This window comes from Diorhabda sublineata, chromosome X (genome assembly GCF_026230105.1).
Source record: "Diorhabda sublineata isolate icDioSubl1.1 chromosome X, icDioSubl1.1, whole genome shotgun sequence".
Lineage (NCBI taxonomy): Eukaryota > Metazoa > Arthropoda > Insecta > Coleoptera > Chrysomelidae > Diorhabda > Diorhabda sublineata.
Window position 1 is genome coordinate 28,408,253 of NC_079485.1, and position 23,352 is coordinate 28,431,604.

Consider the following 23,352-nt stretch of genomic DNA (forward strand, 5'->3'; position numbering starts at 1 on the left):
TGATCAACACTTATAGTTAAAGGAATTATTGAAAATTCAAAAATTTTGTAGGTAGTTTGAACATTTCAGTTAGGCCACCATATCGCGTGACGTCATAGGTATAGAATAAACACTGAACATATAAACATTATTTGTATTCCATTGTTTTGAATACATTTGTCATGGATCAAAACAACTGAAATTCGAAGCTTAAAAAGCCATTGGACTTTTTTAATTTGTAGCAAGAATATTGAAAATTTTCTGATTGGAGAATAAGAATTCCTTGCAATTGTTCAAACAATAGTGTACATGCATTTTTAAAGAAGTATTTACTTTGTATAATATGTTCAGTGTTTATTTTATACCTATGACGTCACTCAATATAGCTATCTTACTTAAAATGTTTAAACTACCTACAAAATTTTTGAATTTTCAATAATTCTTTTCTCTATAAGTGTTGATCAATAAATTAAAAAAATATATAAATAAAGTTGTATACAAACTATACAAAACTATTTTTTTCTCAAACCATGCAAGTACCCTATTTCGGTTTAAACGATATGGCACGGGGTTGCCCCATGGTAACATGTATTTATATTATCCAAAGAGGAATTTCAAGAGGGTCGCATAAAATGATTGCGGTGGAATAGTTTTCGCTACTCATGCGCCGATTCCTCCTGGTACCAATCAACATGTGGTAAGAAAAATAACATATTCAATTCTAGAGATAAATGTGGAAAGTATTTAGTATACTACTTAAGTATATACATTTTTCAAAAATTGTGTACACCATAATCCCTGTGATTTGAATTGGTTGTGAATAAATCTGATAGTTGTTTGATAGTGCTAATAAAATATATGAAAATTGGGTTTAATAAAAATAATTACAAATTAACCATGATTATAAAGTAAACCACTTCATGTGCATAAATAATGATTTGTATTCTTCATATTTTGAATTACTAATCTTAAACTTTATACAGAATCAAAACATTGATTCTCAAATCAAAATTATGCACTAATGAAAACTGAGAAGAGTCACTTTCTCAGTTTTTAATAATTAAAAAAAAATAGTCTTTTCAAAGAATTGTACCACGAAAACTACAGGGTACAATTATTTCAATATTCTATTAGTCAATATCTCACAACCTCTAATTTTCATATTTTGTAGTATTTTGGACATGTAAAAATAATCCTTGAAATTATGTACTTAGCTATTTGTAGAGAAGAAAAAGAAGAAAAAAAGACACTTAAATTTCTTTGCACACACCAATCAAAACAAAAACAAATCACAAAAAAGGTTGATTTCAAGTGAGCCCCATTACAAGCAAACATGTATTTTTCTATTATTCCAAATGTACAACTCACTCAATCACAATTAAACCAGAAAATTATGCTTGTTATACCAATTTAATGGTGTATTCGATTTTTTTTACGTCAGTTTCAAAAATGCCTAAAATTTAGGCTTCTAGACCAGAATACCCACTTAATAAAAAACATTTATGTGTTTTTAAGATTATGATTTGACCTCATCATGATTTTATCACTCACAGTAGCTATTTTTATTTCTAAATTTTTTATCATTAACCTCTGTTCCTGACAGAAGCTTTGTATTCCCAAGTAATAACATAAAAATTATTAAAAAATATTTGTACAATGGGGCCACTTTTCTACATCCACTCAAGATGTATATACTTTTTTATAAACGAGTTAAAAGAATAAATGAAGCAACATTTATATCACATGTACTGCCACACACAAGCCCATTATTACTGGTACAATCCATACTGTATAACATAAATATAACAAAAATTATAGATATTCAAAGTATTTCCACGAAGTTGTAAAAGCGATAATAACTATGATAAAAATTTCTATACATAAAATTAAAAATTGATACAAATTACGCAAAGCAATTTAAAAAAAATACTAAACTGAACTCGGGTATCAGATTCAGTATTCTTCATTGAAACAATATATTAAAAACTCCCTATACACACTCGATCAAAGGGGATTGGGTCACCACATTACATACCAAGTAGGGAACTCCACACTGATATCTCCAATTCTAATTTTTTTGTTTATATGGTCATAATATTTTGTAACTCACATCCTGTTTAATATTACAACCTTAACTTTCTATTGAAAAGTATCATATTTTTTTCAAAACACAGTAATCCCCCTTAAGTAATAACTTACGAGCCACATCAATACAAAACTAAGTAATTTGATAAGTTAATCGAAAATCGAGTGTCTAAGGGACATAGGAAATCGCTTAAGTAAAACATTGGTTTTCCCCGTCAGTTTACAATAAATCTTAAATAATACAGTTAAAAATAGTTAAATATGTAAATTTATGATTCTTCACAGTCACATTGATATAAAACAAAATTTAGGTAATCCGAGACGATACGTTAATGGATGGTAAATAAGGGACACTTTGTATCACTTAACTAGATGATTAACAGATCCTAATGGTTCCCATCAGGAGTGGTGAGATAATTCCCGGGAATTCCCCCATATAACGCGGGGATGTGCAACATTATATTCTTGTACTGTACTTTATGATGAAATAATTTGTACAGTTCATAATTAGTTTTGCACGTGTGTAAATTGTGTTGTTATAAAATTATTTTACAAAGATTCTGTATTACAAGGTGTAAAAAATTTATTTTAAATAAAATATTTAGTTTTAAGCCATGACAAGTTGAAAAGAAAATTTATTTCTCTACAAAGCAAAGGATCTGAAGCCAAGTGAGTAACCCAGACAGAGATACAATCTCTTGTGTGTAAATTGACACTTCCTGATGGGATCCATTAGGATCTGCTAATCATCTAGTTAAGTGTCCCTTATTTTACCCTCCATTAACGTATCGTCTCGGATTACCAAATTTTTTTCTTATATTAATGTGACTGTGAAGAATCACAAATTTAGCTACCTAATAAGGATATTATATTCATTAGGAGTTATGGTACACGATCCTAATGGGGACCCACATCATAGTTAATTGACTCTAGTGTTCCATTAACGTATCAAATTACGTACTTTATTTTATAAGATGTGACTCTAACGACCATACATATAATTATTTATAGCGGTCTGTAAACTAATACGGGGCCTTTCAATACTCTGGCATTTGTCGAGTACGGTTGAAACCAAGTTCAACTAATTATTTTATTGTTCAATGAATAGTTTATTCCAAAGTAGTTTTAATGCTTTAATACAAAGAATATGGTCAATCATCATCGGTTAGTCTGAAGATACATTACAATACGAACAATTTTACAAAATGATAGTAAAATTAGAAGTGCTGTAAATAAATATTCACGTGTAAAAGATGTTCGATGATTTGGATACAAGATTGCAATCAAAATAATATTCCTATAAATAGTTGTTTAATAAAAACCAAAAGCCAAAAAAATTTTCAATTATTTAAAGCAATTGGAAACAGTTTCTTCCAAAAAGCAATTGATCATGGATAATTTATATGCAACGCGTTATACGGGGTTATAGAGGGATTACTGTATAATCATGAATCTATTGGTTACAACTTTAACAAAATTATAAAAAAAGCTGCAGAATAATGAGACTGCACAATAGATTTTTTTATTAGAAATAGTGGAAATTGATTGGAGAGCTATGAGTCATACTAACGTAGAACATAATTTTACGTTTGAAATAAGATCCTACTGCCATCTTAACAATTTTAGGCACTTTAATTTCAAACGCGCTCTCATTGATTCGGATTCTGACTCAGATTATTTTAATAGTGCTCTGATTTTCATTTCTTTTCATTTAATTTTTTCTAATTATAGTAGATATTCAATTTATTTAGTAATTGTTACGATTGTCACTTTAATTTAGAATTTTGTAGAAAATAATTTGTATATGTTGTGGATTAATTTACTTGACAGTAAGGTATGTATGAATTAGTTTTCGATAAGTGCAGAAAATCTAATTTTAACCAACATTTCACTTGTTACTTTATTGAATGGTTTAATAATTACATATACGAATTTGTAAATTTGAATAAGAAATATAATGAAAAAGTATTGTTTTTTATTTCCATATTCACTTTCAAATGTTTGTTCATTAATTCTTTAAATCTTGTGTGTCTTTTCTGTCCCCTCGGTGAAGGTAATAGAAAATCCCCCGGTGAACGCTTTAAATCGACCCGAAAAACCCTCAACAAACCTCAAAAGGATCCGTTGATGAATTTGCGAAAGAAATAATATGAAGATACATAACAGCGATAAATAACAGAAATGAAAAGAATTTTAAAATAAATAAATCAAGAAACTGTGATAAATGTTACTGGCCAAATAGATTCGTTTAGAAGATTGGTAAAAAGAATTGGATTCAGAGGGAAAAACCTGAAGAAATACGACATAAAGGCAAAAACAATTCAGTATTTGAAAGAGTTGAGAAAATACAAAAAAGAGGTACGGCCAATTAAATATAGTGAAAGAATCTAAATTCGTAGTTCAAATATGGTACCAAAAGCATTGGGCGATGGTAAAAATAAAACGAGAGACAAATTTTGTCTATGATTGGGAGAAAAAATTATTCCCAATACTTCAAAAAATGCGTATTAGTATTAGATAATACCTCTTATCACAATGCACTGTTAGAACCCATTCCAAATAATGTGATTGTCCCATTAGGGTTTCGGTTCATAGGAAAATATTCATTTTGGTAAAAAAATTTAATTTTAACTTTTTGATTACCAATTCTAATTATGAACTGAAGATTTTTTTACTGATATTTATTTTAAATAGTGTAATATTAGTTTATAAGCTTTTATAATGAGTAATAAGTACATCAATGTTTTAAATTCTATTTTTAAATAAAGTTATAACGTAATTTTAACCCACTTCTTTTCTGCTATAAGATTCAAACCCATTTTATATTACCATCAAATGGCCTTTTTCAGGTCTCACTTTAATAATTCGGTGCATCTTTGCCGTTTAGTTCTGCGTAATTATTAGGCAAAATTCAAATTTAGTATATGTAAAATATCAAATTAATTATAAAAGAATTGTTGTTTATACAAAAAAATTCCAGGTTCCACAAAAATATATGATCGGTGTGTACATAAAGAGTCTTTAATCTATACTGAAACTAATAATGAGAATGGATACAAATAAAAGACCATATGACAGGAATCCAAATGAAAATTCGCCAAAAATTAGACTTTAACCGTATCAAGAGCGTAAACGGATATACAATTATTTAGTCCTGAAAGTCTTTGTTATATTTTCCAATATTCAATAACAAACATTCATAAAATAAAATGGAATAATATGACTTAAGATTAAAAACTGAATCACTCATTATTAATATAAGAATAACTAAGTACACATTTTCGATTATTCACCCATGCTCAGTGATTAATTTTGCACACACATTGTCAATTGTCAAAAGCAGCACCATGCTAGTCAAATTATGACTATAACATTTGGTAAAAAGGAAAAGGACGAGAGATGGGAGGTCCTTAACTGACGTAGTCTTTCAATCAAATTCAATCAAAGCCAATTTAGCATTATAATTCCTTTATGAAATAGTCAATTGCCATGACACATGTAAATTTATGAAATATCAATGCTATACCTCCAACATAATGAGTTGGAAATTTTATTGATATTCATATGGAGCATACAGTTTACTACTACGACTGTTACAACACTCCCAATTAGACAATTACACTTCTTGCCTTCAATGGTTTCATATCCGGCTCGAAGGACCAGACAGTATAATTGTAAGTGTTATTAATGTAGTACTAAACATTGTGTATATTATATCCATCATAGAAATACACTAATCAATATTGACTATTATCAAGGAATTAGGACAATAAACGGCTTGTAATTGATAACGCCGAACAAATTTGATAAATTAACTGAGCTCTGTTTATAAAACTATCAATCACACATTATATAACTAAAACCTTTGTATCAGATTATGCACTCTTGTAGGATAGAGGTTGTCTAGCATTTTGGCATGTTGTCTATATAAAAATAGCTCTGCCTCTGTGCATCCTCTACCTACTAGTGCAAAAGAATATGTGTTTGTGTAATATCATGTCACAAATTTCCACAAGTTGTGCCTGTTTTTACTTACCTGCGTTTGCAATCTTGTCAGACCTCTTATCCACAATATTTGACCCGCTCGAGGTTTCTTGTCAGAATCAAGGTCGTATTTCTCTTCGCCAATTTGGATTGTTTCAGTATATTCTTCAGGGTGTCCTCGACCCCAACTAAAAACAATAAAATATTTGATAGGGTTCCATTAATCTCTAATCAAAATATAAATCTAGCTAGGCAACCTTTTTATACCATAATGCCTTGCCTACCTCTTTTTATCATAGTTTTTGCAAGCAATACAAAAACTTAAATCTATTTACAAATAAAATATCAAAACTCTTACGATAAAATCTTTGGAATTTTACTGGTTGGTACAGTAGTCACTAGCTGACCCCATATTAGAGTTCCTACACCAAAGAAGAGACACCAAAGCCATTGATCTCTATCTAGACTAGTAGTTGAAAATGCTACACCACCCAATTGGATAATTCCAACCTGAAAAACATATATATTATACAACAAAGTTCAATAAAAACACGTAAACAATAGAAGAAATTTATCTAATCGAAAGTTATTACCTGTGCTAGACATGTTCCTATCCAGATACTGTAGAAGATAGGATTAGTGAAGATTCCTTCAAAAACATTTCTTTGTCCGTGGATTTTCCTAGCATTGAACTCGTTGAACAAGGTCATCATGACGAAAGAATTAAAGATGACAGTAAAATGTTGAGTTGGCGGATGTCCAATTTCCACACCTCTTCCTGATTCTATATCCAAAAATTTATCACCTGAAATAGAAGATCAGATATCAATCAACTATACTGAGCTAATAGAAATTATATTTGTCCTTACCTACAAAAAGTAAAGAAAAAATAACAACTAATTGATATACAGCTTGTCCTAGGATATTCTTCATCATCGTTCTTGAAATCAATGGTTTGGTTCTACCATAGGGTTTCCTAAGTAATAAATCTCCAGTAGGCATTTCAGTAGCCAATGCCAAGGAAGCCAAGGTGTCCATAATCAAGTTTACCCATAACATTTGCACTGCCTGAAATATCAAATAATGTTATATAACAATAAATTGTTTTAAAACTCTGAAGTATTGATATTTTATATTGTATATTACCTTTAGAGGACTGTCTTGGACAGCACAAGCACCGATAAATGCAACAATAACAGCAACGACGTTAACAGTAAGTTGGAATTGTAAAAATTTAGCTATACTGTCATAAACATTTCTACCCCACATAACAGCCTTCACAATACTACTGAAGTTGTCATCTGTCAATATAATATCTGAAGCCTCTTTTGCTACATCCGTACCAGCGATACCCTAAAACAAAAAGTGATTAATTGAATCAAATATTCTAGTTTTATAAAGAACATCGCTCACCATAGCAAATCCAACATCTGCTTTTTTCAAAGCAGGTCCATCATTTGTACCATCCCCAGTTACTGCTACTACTTCTCTATTATCATTCAATTTACTGTCTATAATACCCTTGACCAGGATAAACTTATCAGTGGGTGATGATCTAGCAAGAACACGTAATTTAGGCCAAACTTTGTCGATAAGGTGCTGCTGAACCTAAAATAAAAAATACGTATATTAAAATGACAAAACCCTATGAAAAATAGAACAATGATATTCATTAATTAGCAGAGGGAGGTAATATAATTTGTACTTACTTCTCCCGCGCTGTCCCTAATTCTCCTGTTAAATTCTTTGCCTTCCAAAATGAGAAAGTCCTCATTAGGTTTAACAATACCACATTTAGTAGCTATTGATCTAGCGGTGTTAACATTGTCACCAGTAACCATTCTGACAGTGATACCAGCTTTCTGACATTTCTTGATGGCATCTGGTACTTCAGTTCTAACAGGATCTTCAATACCAACGACACACAAGCAAGTCAAGTTATTGACAATATTTGATTCATCATCCCAATTGGGTTCGTTCTCAATATGTACCTGATTTATTTCTGCTTTACCAGGAACAAAATCTCTGAAAGCGAGACATATAGTCCTAAGTCCGTCACAAGCCATAGGCTCTATCACTTGTTTCAACAACCTGTCTTGCATGTCTCTGGTAAATTTCTCAAGACGGCCGTCGTGGCCGTAAATAAAGGCACACTTTTGTAATATAATTTCTGAAGCACCTTTGGTAAATAATCGATAACCTCCACCTTGACGAGGTATCACTGTACTCATGGATTTTCTGTCTGAATTAAAGGTGTACACTCGAGTAAACGTTTCCTCTGGATAGTCATCTCTGATCGTTTGGTAATTCTTCTGAAGTCCTACAACAAATCCTAACAATGCACATTCCGTTTTGTTGCCCACTTGTCTCGGTAGATCGCTGCCCTCTTCTGGAGGCTAGGAGAAACAATTAAAATATTAATATAGAAGTCCAGAATTGGTAATATCTACGTGAAAAAAAAATTTGATATTGCAATGAATGAGAAGGGATGAATATTTGAAAACACTGATCTGATATACATTTTTTAATGACTTACCATAATTCTTGATGTATAGCCACAGTTGATGGCAATAGCCTGAATGATTACATTTCCGACATGTGCAGGTATATCAGAAAATTTGGGCATTGTCTTACAAAGCTGTTCACATATGTAGGATTGAACAACTGTCATCCTGTTAGTTGTCAAAGTACCAGTTTTATCAGAACATATGGCTGTAGCATTACCCATCGTCTCACAAGCATCCAAATGTCTCACCAAATTGTTGTCCTTCATCATTTTCTGTGAAGAAATATTGTAAATCAGATACAGTTGAATATTAAACTAGTTGCAAAGTGTCTCACCTTTACACTATAAGCAAGAGACAGGGTAACTGCAAGTGGTAATCCCTCAGGAACAGCTACAACAAGTACGGTGACACCAATAATCAGATGGCGTACAAGATAATTGGCATAGGAGTTTTTCCAAGTTTGGTTATCAATAACGAAAGTCTTGATACAGAATTGGATGATCAGTATGACAACGGTAAGGACCGCTATAGTGGAACCAGCATAACCAATTTGTATGGCGAGCTTAGTCAGTTTAGCTTGTAGCACAGATTTCTCCTTTTTGTTTCTCTCTCCAGCTGATTTTTCGGGTTGAACATGATTTTCTTTACCGTCTTGAGCAGTATCATGTTTATTTTCTGTAGCGACTGGAGCTGGGGAGTTCATGTGGCTATTTCCAGTTACATTTTCTTCATCACCTTCACAAAAAGTAGTCGTAAAAAATATTATCTAAAAGACTATGATTGCAGAGATTCTTTTTAATTGTTTGTTAAAATTATCACGTATTTCATTATAAAATTTTATTAAAACAAAAAACATGACATGGAGTAACTACGAATCTCTGTGCAACAATCAACATGTCATCTCAAAACAATTAATCATACATGCTTCAATAATATTTTTATAATCATATTTTTAAGCTTTTATTTTAGATTTAAGGTTTACTTAAAAATGGTATAAAAATAAAAAACTATTCACCTGTCAAGCTTTTCTTCTTCCGCTGCTTTTTAGCTTCTGTACAAAAACACATGCAAAAGGAGAACATTAGCAATCTCAAAAACACTCCCAAAGTCCTGACATGGGTACATATAGACAAGAGTGCAATTTATGACGGAAAAATAAATAATATACCCTGTTTGCCCTTAAAAATCATTCATTTTAACGAATCTATTCCAAATACATAAAAAAGTAATAGAATTTCTATAATTGCTTTAGGTTTCATTTAAATTTCAATCAACATGTGTTTTCTACAAGATTTAGTAAAACTTTCCAAAGAAATAGACAAATTTATTAATCAAAATCTCCAGCCTACGTGGATGGTTAAGTTTTACTAGTATTTTTAAGATGGAATCTTACTGTTTACACTACCACTACATCAACACTCACAATTACACAGGTTTACCTTCAGTCTCTGAAGACAATTGCTTGGTAAACAGTGCCTTCAGTAATAGTATTTTTGATGTAATTTTCCTAATTGACAAAATTTCCTTCTCAAAGTTGTTTGTGTATTAACAAAATATTCTTAATTAAAAAAATATCAATATTTTTAATATGAGTGCAAGCACCACATTGAACAAAGCAAGAAAAATATAAAAAAAAATTGATCTTGATCTGGGCAAACAAAGTAATGGAAAATGTAACTAAAACATACGCCCCCTGAAAATTTCAGTAATTAAAAAAAATTATATCAACGCCATAAATTGTTAAGATGGCAGTCAGCCAAAATTGTTTCAATTATATGTGTAAAATTGATATTATATAAACAGAATTATAATTGTTTAAAGGACCTAAAGAAACTGAAGAAAAAAGCATTTATGCAAAATTTGAGAAAAAAACAATTTTTTTGTGTTAAACATAAGATCTAGATGTTTTATAATCCTGGTTATATATTATGTATAGGAAAACACTGAAAAATGTATATAAAAATATCCTAAAAACAAAAATATTTTCAGTATCTAGTAAATAAGTTGAGAAAAGTAATTTAAAACAAGTGATTTCTATAAAAACCGTAATAAGAAATACATTAAAGACTGAAATAATGGAACTGAAATTTAGTCTACTAAAAATTCATGTTCTAAATAATGAACATTTAAGTTTTGATAATAACGAAATGGCCAAAATTACCAAAAATCAAAGAGGTTCTGTTAGTCTTTTAGAAAATAAAAGATAATAACAAGATTCACTTGAACATTGTCAATCCCATTAGTGATTTTTTCAGATTAAAAAAAATATTTCATGAAAAAAAAATATGTAGGAACATTTCATCATATATTTTACAGTATAAAATGACAGTTATTTAGATATATCTTCTTTTCTAATAGCTCTATTCTTGTCCCTTCCACCTAATTCGTGGTCTTCCTATCTTATCTAAAATCATTTTTGGTAATTTTACATTATTTTGGCAAATCAAATACTCTGTAGAATTTTAAAATATTTCAGTGTTTTCATTTACAATCATTACAGTTTTAAAGGACACCAATTTATTTTAGTTATTTAAATTTTGATCTTTTATATTTCAAGGTGTATTTGATTTAAACCCCATAAAAGACAAAACATAACGAGGGGTCAAAAATATAACGTGGTCACAAAAACGGTTCAAAAAATAACAAAAATAGACGGGGAATTTTAGTTGTGGTCAAAGTTTTATCAGGTGAAAGGATAATACACTCTCCTAGCTAAATTACGGTATAATTCCAATTTTTTAATCTTTGAAAATATTCCAAAGAATTAAAGTAATTAGTATATGGAGGTGGAATTAAAACTTCACAAATAAAATTCATAAAAGAACCTAGAAGGGGGGGGGACAATTTCATATTTCAATTAAACTGTGAGGCAGATTCAAGAAAGAGCATAATTGACTATTCATTACATCACTCTAGGGGGATTGAGGTTAGGGTTGTTAGCTGGCCATACCATTGCTTCGACCTCAAGAGAGAAAAAGAAATAGTTTATTATCAAAAAATTGTTCAGCATTTGTAGACAACAGCTTGTGGTAATTTTGGATCATTATTGTGATATGTAATTGAATATAGATCAAAAGGTACTAAATGTGGTTCCAGTACATCAACTGTATAATGAGACAATTCGATAAATGCCAAATAGACCAAACATAACATAACATTTGACCTTTCGGGGTTTTCCCAGTCCTAATGATCTCTAGAAAATTGTAGTCATGATGGGGTTAATGGAGGACTAATTGCAGAGACACTAGGCTTCAAACTAACTCTCAAAGTCGTCTTCTTCTTGTACAGTTGTGAAATAGATAGAATTCTTCGTAGTAGCGCTTGAGTTACAAAAATCGATCCTGATTTGCATCATTTAGATGCACACGACCTTGACCTGGTCTTCTATGATATCATCCCGCCTTTTAGGTTCCAGAATATAATAATTGCAGTACACTCTACGGGGGTTATATTTAAAGTATTACAACAAAATTAGGCCAGTAAATTTCTTTCATTAAACGAGTTTTAACCAAGTAACAAATTAAGCGTTAATTTTTCTTATTTTATATTATTTATGTGTACTTTTGAGTATCTAAAATTTCTACGTTAAAGTGAATTTTTAACTACTCAAACCGATTATGTAAAATAAGAGTTGAAAATACCTGATAAAATCTTGACTAGCGTTTATTATGTTAAGATTTGATATCACACAGTGAGACATTTTTATTATATGCACAATCCCAACTTCCATCTTGTTAAGAAATTATTTAATTTCACATATCAAATGCTAGTGAAAATGCCTCTAATAGTGTAAGTATTAAGTCTAAGATGTAAGTGTATTTTTGTATCGTTATATAGGTACACTCAAAAAGGGATGTGCAACTAACAATGATAATACACCTAAAATTTTTATGCAAGTATATAAGCATAGTCTATCTCTTTTACTACTTGAGGATATTCTTCAGTAATTAATTGTGTAGACAAAAACTAAATATCAACAGGGACTGGCATTAAAATTTTTTAGATGGACCGAAACTTATTTTTGACTGTTTCCATATTGAATTCAACGGGGGGAACCTGCTTTAAACGCTACAAAAAATCGATTTTTTGCATAATGTCTTCCTAAAGCGCTCCGACCCTCGATCTATTGTACTTATCATAATCCAAAGGGACTAACAATCCTTCGAGACTATTAACTGTTCGTAGAAGGTCTATGGTAGGGATAAAAGTATGTATTATAACGGTATATATGCGTCAGCTTGAACAAAGCTACATTTAGCATTTATTTCAGTTTTCACTTGTTTCTGAACATCTTAAATCATGCAGAGCTATAAGAAAGTAAACAATTTCATAATGTTTCGTCATCGAACGATTGAGAAGCTAATACTAGCCGTAGTGAAAACAGACAGACTCTAGGCGAAAACCAGGTTTTTGAAGCGTCTGAAGGGCAAATCTATGGGCCTGATTAATTAGCATATTAATGGAGTTAGTTCAAGAAAAAAACGATTTTTTCTATACGAATACTTTGATGCGCGATTTTCGATTTTATTTTTATGATTTTTCTTAATAGGCAAAAAACTAAACGTACTATCGAAACTAGACAAAATGGATTATATTCTAGATTAAATTCTCTTCTAGCCGAACCAAAAAATATTAATAAAATTAAGATTAGCTCACTTTTCGTTTCGTTCCAATCGGATATGTCTTTCTTTCCTAAAAAAATCCTCAAAAAATCGATTTTTTGAAGTATCTAAAGCAGGTTCCTCCCTTAAGTAAAACAGTTACAAAACCAAAAGATAATGATAATGATTTATAAAAAACTTCACAACAGTCACATTGAAAATACAAGAATGTATTAGTAAGACATTAGAGTAAAAATCACTCGACGGTGGAACCAGCTAGGTCACAAAACAACTGCATAGATGGCGTCTAAAATGATCGTGTCCAGTTAGGAAACCAGTGACAAATCGAATCGCACCTGTTTAGGTGGAGCAGTTGATTAGGAACAGAGGTCCATGTATATCTGCCTTAGTTTATCCCATGTCAGGTATTCCCATCCATCTTTTCAGAGTTTGTCAATCTAGCATACTCAGAGATGTAATAGTTTACACCAAGAATGGGTTCTGAGACCATTGGCGATTTTGCTGTGTTTTTATGTCGTTGATTAAGTATCGCCCATCCAGATTCCATCACCACAAATACTTCAGCTGGAATGCGCCCAAGCAAGATAAATTGGTTTTGAAGTGTCCTGCTCCGGCCAAGGCATTCATCCGGTTCTTTTCTGTTTTAATTGGTTTTACTAACCCATCCGTCATCCAGCATTTTCTTTTTATCTGCTCACGTTTGAATTTTGTTTTCTTCGTATGTTTTCCAACAATCTCTCCAACAGTATCAATGAAAACTGCTGTTGCTTCTTGCGAGCTCAATTGTCTCTTATGAAAGAGATCCTATTATATCCTATTCACATTTACAGTCAATAGTTTCGGTCAATCTCACTTTTTTTTGTAAATAAAAAAAATAATTGTGAAATGTGACTTACGGGTTCTCAAGAAAATCCCAAGTTCTCAAATAAAAAGGAGGGGAATTATGAACCCAAATATACATGCTAACTGGATGAAATATTTCTTACCCTTTTTCATTTTCTTTATTTCAGCTTCTTGTTGATCAACAGCAGCTCCCAGTAACGTGAAGATGATACCAGCCTGCGAATTAACACCAACTGCAGTAACCAACATCTTACCAGATCCTTCCATGACATGGGTACCGGACAATACCATCGGGTCGAACGATTCCCCTTTCTTGACATGATCAGATTCTCCTGTTAAGGAGGATTCGTCTACCTAGAAGTTACAAACGGCCAAAAATAATTTTCATGGCTTAAAAAAATATTTATAATGAAAACTCAAAATGGTATCTATTTTGAAGCTGAATTTTATATTCCTAATAAAATAATAAATCATAATTTTTATTATTATTACATCTAGTATTACAACAAATATATGTGTATCAACCATTTTTGAATGATTCAATCAACATAAAATGTATACAAGGAATATGTGAAAATGTGAAAAGATATCCTATTTTTGTCACAAAAATCAAATATATCGCGTTTATTTTCTAGATATTTCTCATTCAGTGTATAGTACGATAACGCCTAATCCAATGAAATTTATAAGTAATGAATTAATACACTATCACTAAGTTAATATTTGTATTTATTGTAAGTAACTGAACAAAATATTATTTTGGGAATTGTCTTTATTGTGGATTATTTTAATCATAATTTTATATTAAACAACTTTAGAAAAATATTAAAGTATCAATAATAGTGAAATATAAAACACAAACGATAAATAATTTATTCAAAATGGTTCGAAAAAAAATTTGAATCGATAAGGATATTAAGAATTTGTTAGGTAAATCAATATCAATATTTAATATTTTTAATAAAATTTGGTTACCACACTTTCAGTGCCAAAAAATGGAAAAATGTACAGAAAAAATTGACATAGATCAATAGCATTTATTTTCAAAATTTTCAAAATAAATCTATTGAGAAATAAGTTACTACAACTATACCGAAACGTATTTGTTTGTCTACATAATGAAATTTTCTTTAACTTTTTATTTCTTAGACCTTTTTATATGTTTTTACTGATAATTTGTCTTGAATTTATATATATTTTTTAGGAAAATCAGTTAAAAATAAGACGTAAAAGTTTGACGTTTCGACATACTTTGGTCTTTATAATAAAGAAGTGAAATTTCAATATAATCCAAGCTACCACGGTAAAAATGAGGTAATACCTCCGATTTCCATAAAGCTGCATCGATTTGCATGAAAATTTGGAACTGAGCTTGACTTACCCTTATCTTCAAAATCTATTATTACTCTTATGCTTCAATATATTGGGTTGGCGACAAAGTAATTTCGATTTTGTAGTATAAGATAAAACACTTTTTTTTACAAAGAATAGTTTTAATCAATCATATATTTTGCTCAATGACTTTTTTCCATCTTTCTTTCAGCTTCATGATTCCGCGCTCATAAAAATCTCTGGTCCTTTTCTGCAAAAAACTGAACCAGGTGCGTCTGAAGGTCATTGTCATTTGTGAAAGTTTGACCATTCATAGAATTCTGTCAGGGTCAGTTTCATTTCGTTTATCGCAAATGTTGATTCTTTGTATTAAATAAATTTCTTTCAATCCGTGAGGTACCCAAATATGAAGCTTCTCAACTAACCCAAGACATTTTAAGTGTTTTTCAATTGTTGTCTGCGATAGACGTAGCCTCTTCACAACCTCTCGACCAATTATATGATGATCCTCTTCAATTATGACTTTGATTTGGTCATCATCAACTTCTATTGGCCGACCAGAACGTTACTCATCTTTGAAGGAAAAATGTCTTCTATCAATTTCCGCGGTTATTTTCAACATAAAAATGTTCACCCCCTAGTTGGGCTGGAACTCACTCCTAGGGCAAAAGCACACATCGGCATAGATTTCGCTTTTTGATATATTCACTACATGCTGTCAAAATTTCATTAAAATCGCTGTAGGTTCATGGAAACCGGAGTTGAAAACCTTGGTAACCTGGACTAACACTCTAAAACTACTTACTTTCAAATCATTTGATTGTATAAGAACTCCATCAGCGGGTAAAAGATCTCCATATTTAATTTGGCAAATATCACCTACAACTATATCACTGACAGAGATTTGTTTAACTTCTCCTTGTCTAATTACTGCAAATTTGTGTTCTCCTTCTATTCGATTTTGTAACCCTCGGAATTGTCTTTCTTTAGTGTAATCATTAAAGGCTGTTACAAATACTACTACTATAACTGAAATTAAAATTGCTAAACCTTCTATCCACCCATGACTTGTTTCATCATCGTTAAATGCTGAAAAGTAAATCAAATTTTAAAATAAAATCTGCAACAATTGATTGAGATAATTCATGCGATGAAAAATTTTTGTATTTGGAAGATCATAAAATTGAGAAACGACTTAGTACATAACATTAATGAGTATTATTTTCTTCATGGATCTAGCTCTCTGAAAATACGGTTTAAAATGAAAGACAAGTGACAAGTTCTTATCGTTTAATTGAAATTCTTTTTTCATTAATGCTGCTAAATTTAATTACATAGCTATTATAGTTCAATAGGTGATCTGTATGTGATAATTAAGCAATTAATTCAATGGTAAATAGCAGAAATAGATAAACAAATATTTTTCACATACTTTCTTAGTGTATAAATGTACTATATTATCTAATTTAATTTATATTCCTTTGTTAATTAATAATAAAAACTAATTGTTTGGAAATTATTTTAGTTCAATTAGTTCATAAGCTTTTCCACAACATTCACTGTGTTTGTGGTTCAACAAATAGAACCGATAATCATAACTAAGTTTCAATTCTCAAATTTTTTAATTTCAAATGATTTTCAAAAGTGCTGTGTACGAGTATCTGCTCCATTGATCAGTTAACCACACAGAGTCTATACACGAGGCTAAATAATCTTGATACAAATTATACAATCATTACTTTCATAAAAATCAGAGAGTCTATGTTAATGTATTACAGAAGTGGGCAAATACTTCTAAGCAGGGCTAAGAAATTTGACAGTAATAATAAATTATCTTGCTTACTTACATGCGAATAATATGTGCCCTGTATAATATGTACGTAATTTTTAAATAAAATCAATAGACTTAGAATACTTCCATAAAATTAACTTTTGCTATTTATTATTATATTTGCGAAAAACAAACATTAGAGATTAAAAAAAAACATGTGAGATTTCTCAACGGGCTGAATGAAGTAAGAAAACGGCCAGCTTTTGCCCTGCCCTGATATATTATATCAATTTAACTTTGAAACTCAGTAATTGGAATAATTTTCATTTAGTATGTATATTTTTGTACCAATTTTTATTGGAGGATAAACATCTTTGTATATTTATCAACTACAAACCATCAATTTAAGGAAAATAAGGAGTACATTAAAAATTTAAAAGGAAATTATCACATAACAATGTTTTTCTCAATGAGCTATTCGACTAGAATATTCCATACAGTCAGACCTATAAAACATTATGAGACATGACAATGACCTTGAATTATGATGTGTCTTGTGAAAATTATCATCTGCCAAATTACATTCTATTTTTTACAACACAAAAACTAATTATTTAGGTGAAAATGAAACAATCCAGTTAAACAAGTTTGGCTTTATATTTATTAAAAATACAATAGAATCTCACTAATCTGGTATCAACAATTGCAACTAAGGGCCCGATGGAAAATCCCAATGAATTTTTGAAATTATATCTTTTTAATAGTTTCAAAAGTGTATTTGGCAACTAAATTATTTGTATGACATATACCAAGTCATGTGGATACAATTAATAACCAAGGAAAATTTCTGTCTTATTTTAACAGTACATAAATTCATGAAATTTATTTTATATTTGATATAATTAAATATTTTCATAAAAAAGTTTTGTTATTAATTTATGAATTAATCTATTTAAACTGGCCATGGCTTTATCAAACTTTACTGATGGTGCAGAAAATAAGAGCTGATCATCTTTATTTAAATTTTGAATTGGAAAGAATGGAAACAAAAGTATTGACAATATACAACGGAGGTTATAAGAAAGAAGTGTCAAGAAAAACCGAACTGGAAGTATTTTTAACTATCTTTAAGCCCATACTAATTTATGTTTGCGAATCATGGGTGCTAAATCAGCAACAAAAAAGTAAAATACCATCAACAGAGATGAAATATTCACGAAGAATTAAAGGAATGAAAAGAATTAGGAAATAGTATTAGAGAAGAGTTTCAAGTAATACCAGTGATGGAATTCATTGAAAGTAGTAGTTGAGCTGTTGGGACATTTACAGAGAATGGGCAATTCAAGACAAGTAATAAAAATTGGCAAGCCAAACGACAACAAAAAAAAGTCAGAGAAAGACTAAAAGAAACATGGGACGAAGTGATAAGAAAAGTTTTGAAGACAAAAAGCTGGCATAGAATGAAGCAAAGAAGGTTGCTATAAATATGAAGAAATGGACGAAAATTAAACAAAATTATTAAATATTGTAAATGTAAATTTTTCTGGCCTTACACCCTAAAAGGTAGAAGGGAATTTGATTATATATGTATCCTTGTAATCATTTACATACTCATTATTTAGATTTATGTTACTTTCTATAAATATTTGCATAATTCACATTAATGGTATGTCATTTTCAGGATACTATGTATTTTATGTTTTCGGGCACACAATTCTCTCCACAGCTTCATTCTTACAATGAAATATATAGAATTCCAAGCATAAAAGTAATGCAGTTAAGATTTAACTTCTTCATTGTTTCCATATCTTCTCAATCTCTGGTAAATGCTTTAATAAAAAAATTTGTAACATTTGGAAGCAGAAATTTAGCCCTTATTTTAACAGCTTTTGACAACAACTATCTTACTAGTGTATCCAGGTGCCATGTATAAGGTAAATTGTTTGTTTTCACAATTGTCTTTCAACAGGCTAAAATCTTTATGAAATGGCCCTTAGTATACCCCAGTTTTGATTCTTACAAAACACATGAAATTGTCTGTGTTTAAATTCTTTTGGTTTTTTCAACATCTAGCAATTTCAATTTGTGAATACTGTACTTTCATCAGCTTTACATATTTGATCTATTGTGAACTTTAATGCCTTCACTGGATATTTAAATGTTTTGATAAATTTTCTAAAGTAATTGTAGCACTAGATAACTTCTTAACAGTGTCATTATAGCAATTTTCCAATTTATGATCTTGTTATAATCTGGTGAAAAAATTTTTCTCTTCATATCTTGACACATCATAGTACTGTGTTGTAACAATCTTTTATATGTTAAATAATTGATACTTCATAGTTAATTGTGGAAAGCCAATGGGCCGTTAAGCACACAGGCCTTCAGTTACACCAGTCGTGCCCCACTTGACGTTACTAACAGCTGATATTCTTTGAGAATCCTATCAGGTGCTTTGGCTTGAACCCTTTGATGTTGTTAGGCAAGTTGTGAGGCTTGTCCAAGTGTTTAAACCTCGCTCATATGAGTGCAGGGCACCCACAGATGACATGGTTAGACTGCACTGTCTAGTAACTGAGTTATTGACAATGCTGAATTGTCACACGACCAGATCAGCAAGATCCTACTGTATTTTGTTACTTTTCAACAGTTGAAACAAATTAGTTTCGACTTACGTGAATCTTCTAGAGGGGGTTGATAAAATGAAAGCAATAAAGACACTATGGCTGCTACTTCTAGAATAATAAGTGTAATATCCTGTAAAGCTTCCCATACTAATTGTAAAAATGTTTTTGGGGGCTTTGGAGGAATTGAATTTGATCCAAATGTTTCTCTTCTATGTTCAAGGTCTACTTGTGATCCACTAAGTCCTAAAACACAATGATATTAAAAAACATAATTGTCATTATATATTTTTATTTTTACATAATTGACTTTGGAGCAAAATTAGAAAAATGTATCTTATTTGTCATAATGTTTATATTGTATGTAATATATACTGTTTTTGTAAATGTTCCTATTATTTCCAACAAATATATTTGATTGTTATACCAATTTGTTTAAATAATAATAGTAATAATCTTAATTTTTCAGCAGGTTCCACAATTTCATAAGAATATGTTTAAAATCGTTTACATGACACATTGCCTGTTGTATTGTTTGGTAATAAAAAAACTTTTCTAATTATTTAAATGCAAAATGACTAACAATGTTGATTATTATTCTATATATAGTTATAATAGAAATATTTTATTGTCCGTGGAGCTTATACTACTTGAAAGCATACATATTTCAATTATTTAACAATGATAACCTAATAATATAATTTTTTTTGAAGAAAATGCGAATTCATTTTAATAGGTTGAATTTCTCAAATAAAAAGCTGGAATGTAAATATTAAAAACCCAACACTCACTTTTTGTCTTATACACTTACCTTCACTGGGCGATGTGTACAATTTTTTACATACTTCTTGAGTCCCACCTAATTCTTGTATTTTTGCTATTCCGTCTGGGCCCCTATGTTCCATAAGGTCACGTAGTTGTTTCAAGGTAATTCCATATTGTGCGGGACGGCCGTCTATCGTAGCCATATTCCACTTCAAGATCTATAACAAATTAAAAACCATTGAAAATATGTAAACAGTTAGACACAAAAACGACAAGCTGAAGTTTATTTGTAGGTTAGAATTCAAGTAACATAGAAATGTGGAGTTGTGTCTAAACTTACGGCAACGGCATGAATCAGCGATTACGTAACCATATAATTTATACGTTAATAGTACTGTTAAGGTGTTAAAATAAATAACTTGGTAGGAGAAGAATTAAAATGAATGTAAATTAAGTATATTGATAACCAGAAACCGAATCGAATAAGAAATATTCGTGAAATTTAAACAATAAAATGTTTTTATTTGTAATTATTTACATACTATCGTATCATTAAGATTTGAAGTTCCCTTATCTGTATAAAGTAAATATACAATATTTATTCGATAACATTTTCGATATAGCATATAACTTTCAATAATTTATAAAATTTAAACTGTTTTGAAACGTGAAATAAATTTAAATTATATAAATTGACAGTAACCTTCCTTATATAAATAACGTAATTCAATTAAATAGCGTTTAAGGTGTTTATAAACTCTTAATTAAGAGTATGGATACAATTCAATGAGACCAAATTGCAGTCAATTTACAGTGTATTCTGACACTGCCTAACAAAGAAGAGGGCAGAACTGGATGGCACCAATAAACGAGAAAATGAGAAAATTACTGCGACTCAAATACTTTTAAAATTACTGTGTAATAATAGAATTTAAATATGCCGTTCTTTCAATATCCCCGATAACCATTTTCCATTTTATTAAGAAAATTAGTAGATTATGAAGGAAAGGACGTTGGAATGAAAGAAAATTGTGGATATTTCAAATTTAGTTATCATATCAAATCCTTTTCAAGGTCGACATTTAAAAACATTTGTGGTGATTAAAGGGGAAAGGTCATAAAATTAGTCTCCCATTTTTCTTAATTTAACTGAAACTGGTTCGAATCGTTATTCCATGTTTTACAATTTTTAACGGCGATAAGAAAATTAACCACAAAATGGTTGGAGAAATACTTTTATAAAGTTTGTAGAAAATTGATTTATGAAAGAGCACATACACTCAATGCGCACCAAAACGAATTAACTTTATGGAAAGTATTTTTTCCTCAACCCCATTTCAAATTTCAAAGTGTCGTGGTACTATACCGATTTTTTTAGATACATAACCACATACAGGAAGCCCCGGAGTTGACAAAGGGGCCAAGCCTGGACAAATCCTGGGAAGGTTAGCTTCGGCGTACCTGTATTGGCCCACGCGTGGGCCAAGCTACTCAACTCCGCTTCGGCCATACCAATGATTACCTAAGCTCGGGCCAAGGCCGGGTATCCCAGCCTTGGCCATTTATTGTCAACCCAGGCTCGGGCCAAGGTTGGTTGACCCAGCCTTGGCAGCCATACTTTTTTTATTATGGGTCTGATCAACCCGATCTCCAGTTTATTCAGTGTGTGTGTTTCTTATCACATTTTTTATTATTTATTACTACAAAAAGTAACCATGTCTGATGCGTATCTGATGCGAGTTCAAAGTCTTTGAACGTGCATTGAATAGAGAAAAAAACTAACTCAATTGTAAAAGGGCAAAGCTTAAATAATTTAAGTGTGAACATCAGCTCTGTGAGTGAGATTAACGATAGTGGTACATACTTGTGCAATCTACAAGCGTTTAATAATCATAATTCAAGTGGTAGAGTTAGTGAATATTTTTTTGTAACTAATTAACTGATATTATTATGTTATTAATTACAGTAAGAGTAAGATTAAGTATAGAAATTAATGTTTGCTTATTTTTAAAATAACAAAAATCATATTGAATAAAAAATAAATAAAGAAATGAAATAAAGATAAAGAAGAAAAAGTTATGTAATAAATAAGTCTTGGTATTTAACCTTGGCGCCCGGTCCTGGCAGTTAAGCTTGGCCCAGTCCTGGCAGTTAAGGTTGGCCCAGCCCTTGCATTTAAGTTTGGCCCAGCTCTGTCATTTAAGTATGGCCCAGTCTTGGCGACCAAGCTTGGCCCATCGTTATCACTCCAAAGTTTTACCAAGACTGGGCCAAGCCTGGCTTACAAGCTTGTGCCCTTGGAACTTTCCCCTATGGGACGTCTAATCTATGCATATTTAATAGTTATTAACAATCTATATCAAACTATTCAAACATCACATAATTTAAGAAGCCGAGCTGAAAATTACGAAAAGTATCAACAATATAATGATTTAATTAGAAACAGATCAGAACCATGTATTGTTTATCATTCTAATTGACCAGAATAGGACTCTATGTGTCTTACAAAATAGTTTTGCAACGGTGGTGATGGAAACATGTTACGCCTATACGGAAAAGGATATACAGTCTAACAAGGTATTGTTTCATATTGTTAATTATAAACTGATTGCAATTCAACATGAAATCTTTAATTACATCTGTTTATCAGTCCGGAACGCGTTAAGAATCAGTTTTATGAAAAATACACAGAGTCGTATAAGTTTAAACGTGTTTCCTATAAATTATTCTTAAGCAGGAAAGAGTAATAATTTCTAATGTAATTGTTTCTTAAATGTACCTGAGCTAATACAAGTTTTCGATCTTTTATTGGTCCATAAGCTATACAGAACAATAGATGA

At 30.7% G+C, this 23,352-nt stretch overlaps 1 protein-coding gene across 21 annotated transcripts in view; it reads right to left on the reverse strand.

The window, feature by feature from the left end:
• Positions 1-23,352, reverse strand: part of LOC130451280 (plasma membrane calcium-transporting ATPase 2) — a 161,460-nt gene that overhangs the window by 40,375 nt on the left and 97,733 nt on the right. For 14 of the 21 annotated variants that reach the window (XM_056790209.1, XM_056790210.1, XM_056790212.1 and 11 more), the window contains 14 exons: positions 20,559-20,730; positions 19,799-19,993; positions 16,158-16,441; positions 14,164-14,374; positions 9,571-9,606; positions 8,890-9,290; positions 8,585-8,827; positions 7,758-8,444; positions 7,462-7,656; positions 7,195-7,401; positions 6,918-7,116; positions 6,642-6,853; positions 6,407-6,558; positions 6,101-6,236 (listed from right to left, as the gene is read on the reverse strand). In XM_056790209.1, coding sequence (XP_056646187.1) covers positions 6,101-6,236; positions 6,407-6,558; positions 6,642-6,853; positions 6,918-7,116; positions 7,195-7,401; positions 7,462-7,656; positions 7,758-8,444; positions 8,585-8,827; positions 8,890-9,290; positions 9,571-9,606; positions 14,164-14,374; positions 16,158-16,441; positions 19,799-19,993; positions 20,559-20,730 — 3,330 coding nt within the window. The remainder of the gene's footprint in view (positions 1-6,100; positions 6,237-6,406; positions 6,559-6,641; positions 6,854-6,917; positions 7,117-7,194; positions 7,402-7,461; positions 7,657-7,757; positions 8,445-8,584; positions 8,828-8,889; positions 9,291-9,570; positions 9,607-14,163; positions 14,375-16,157; positions 16,442-19,798; positions 19,994-20,558; positions 20,731-23,352) is intronic. The other 7 variants (XM_056790211.1, XM_056790213.1, XM_056790204.1 and 4 more) reach the window with 1 other exon arrangement.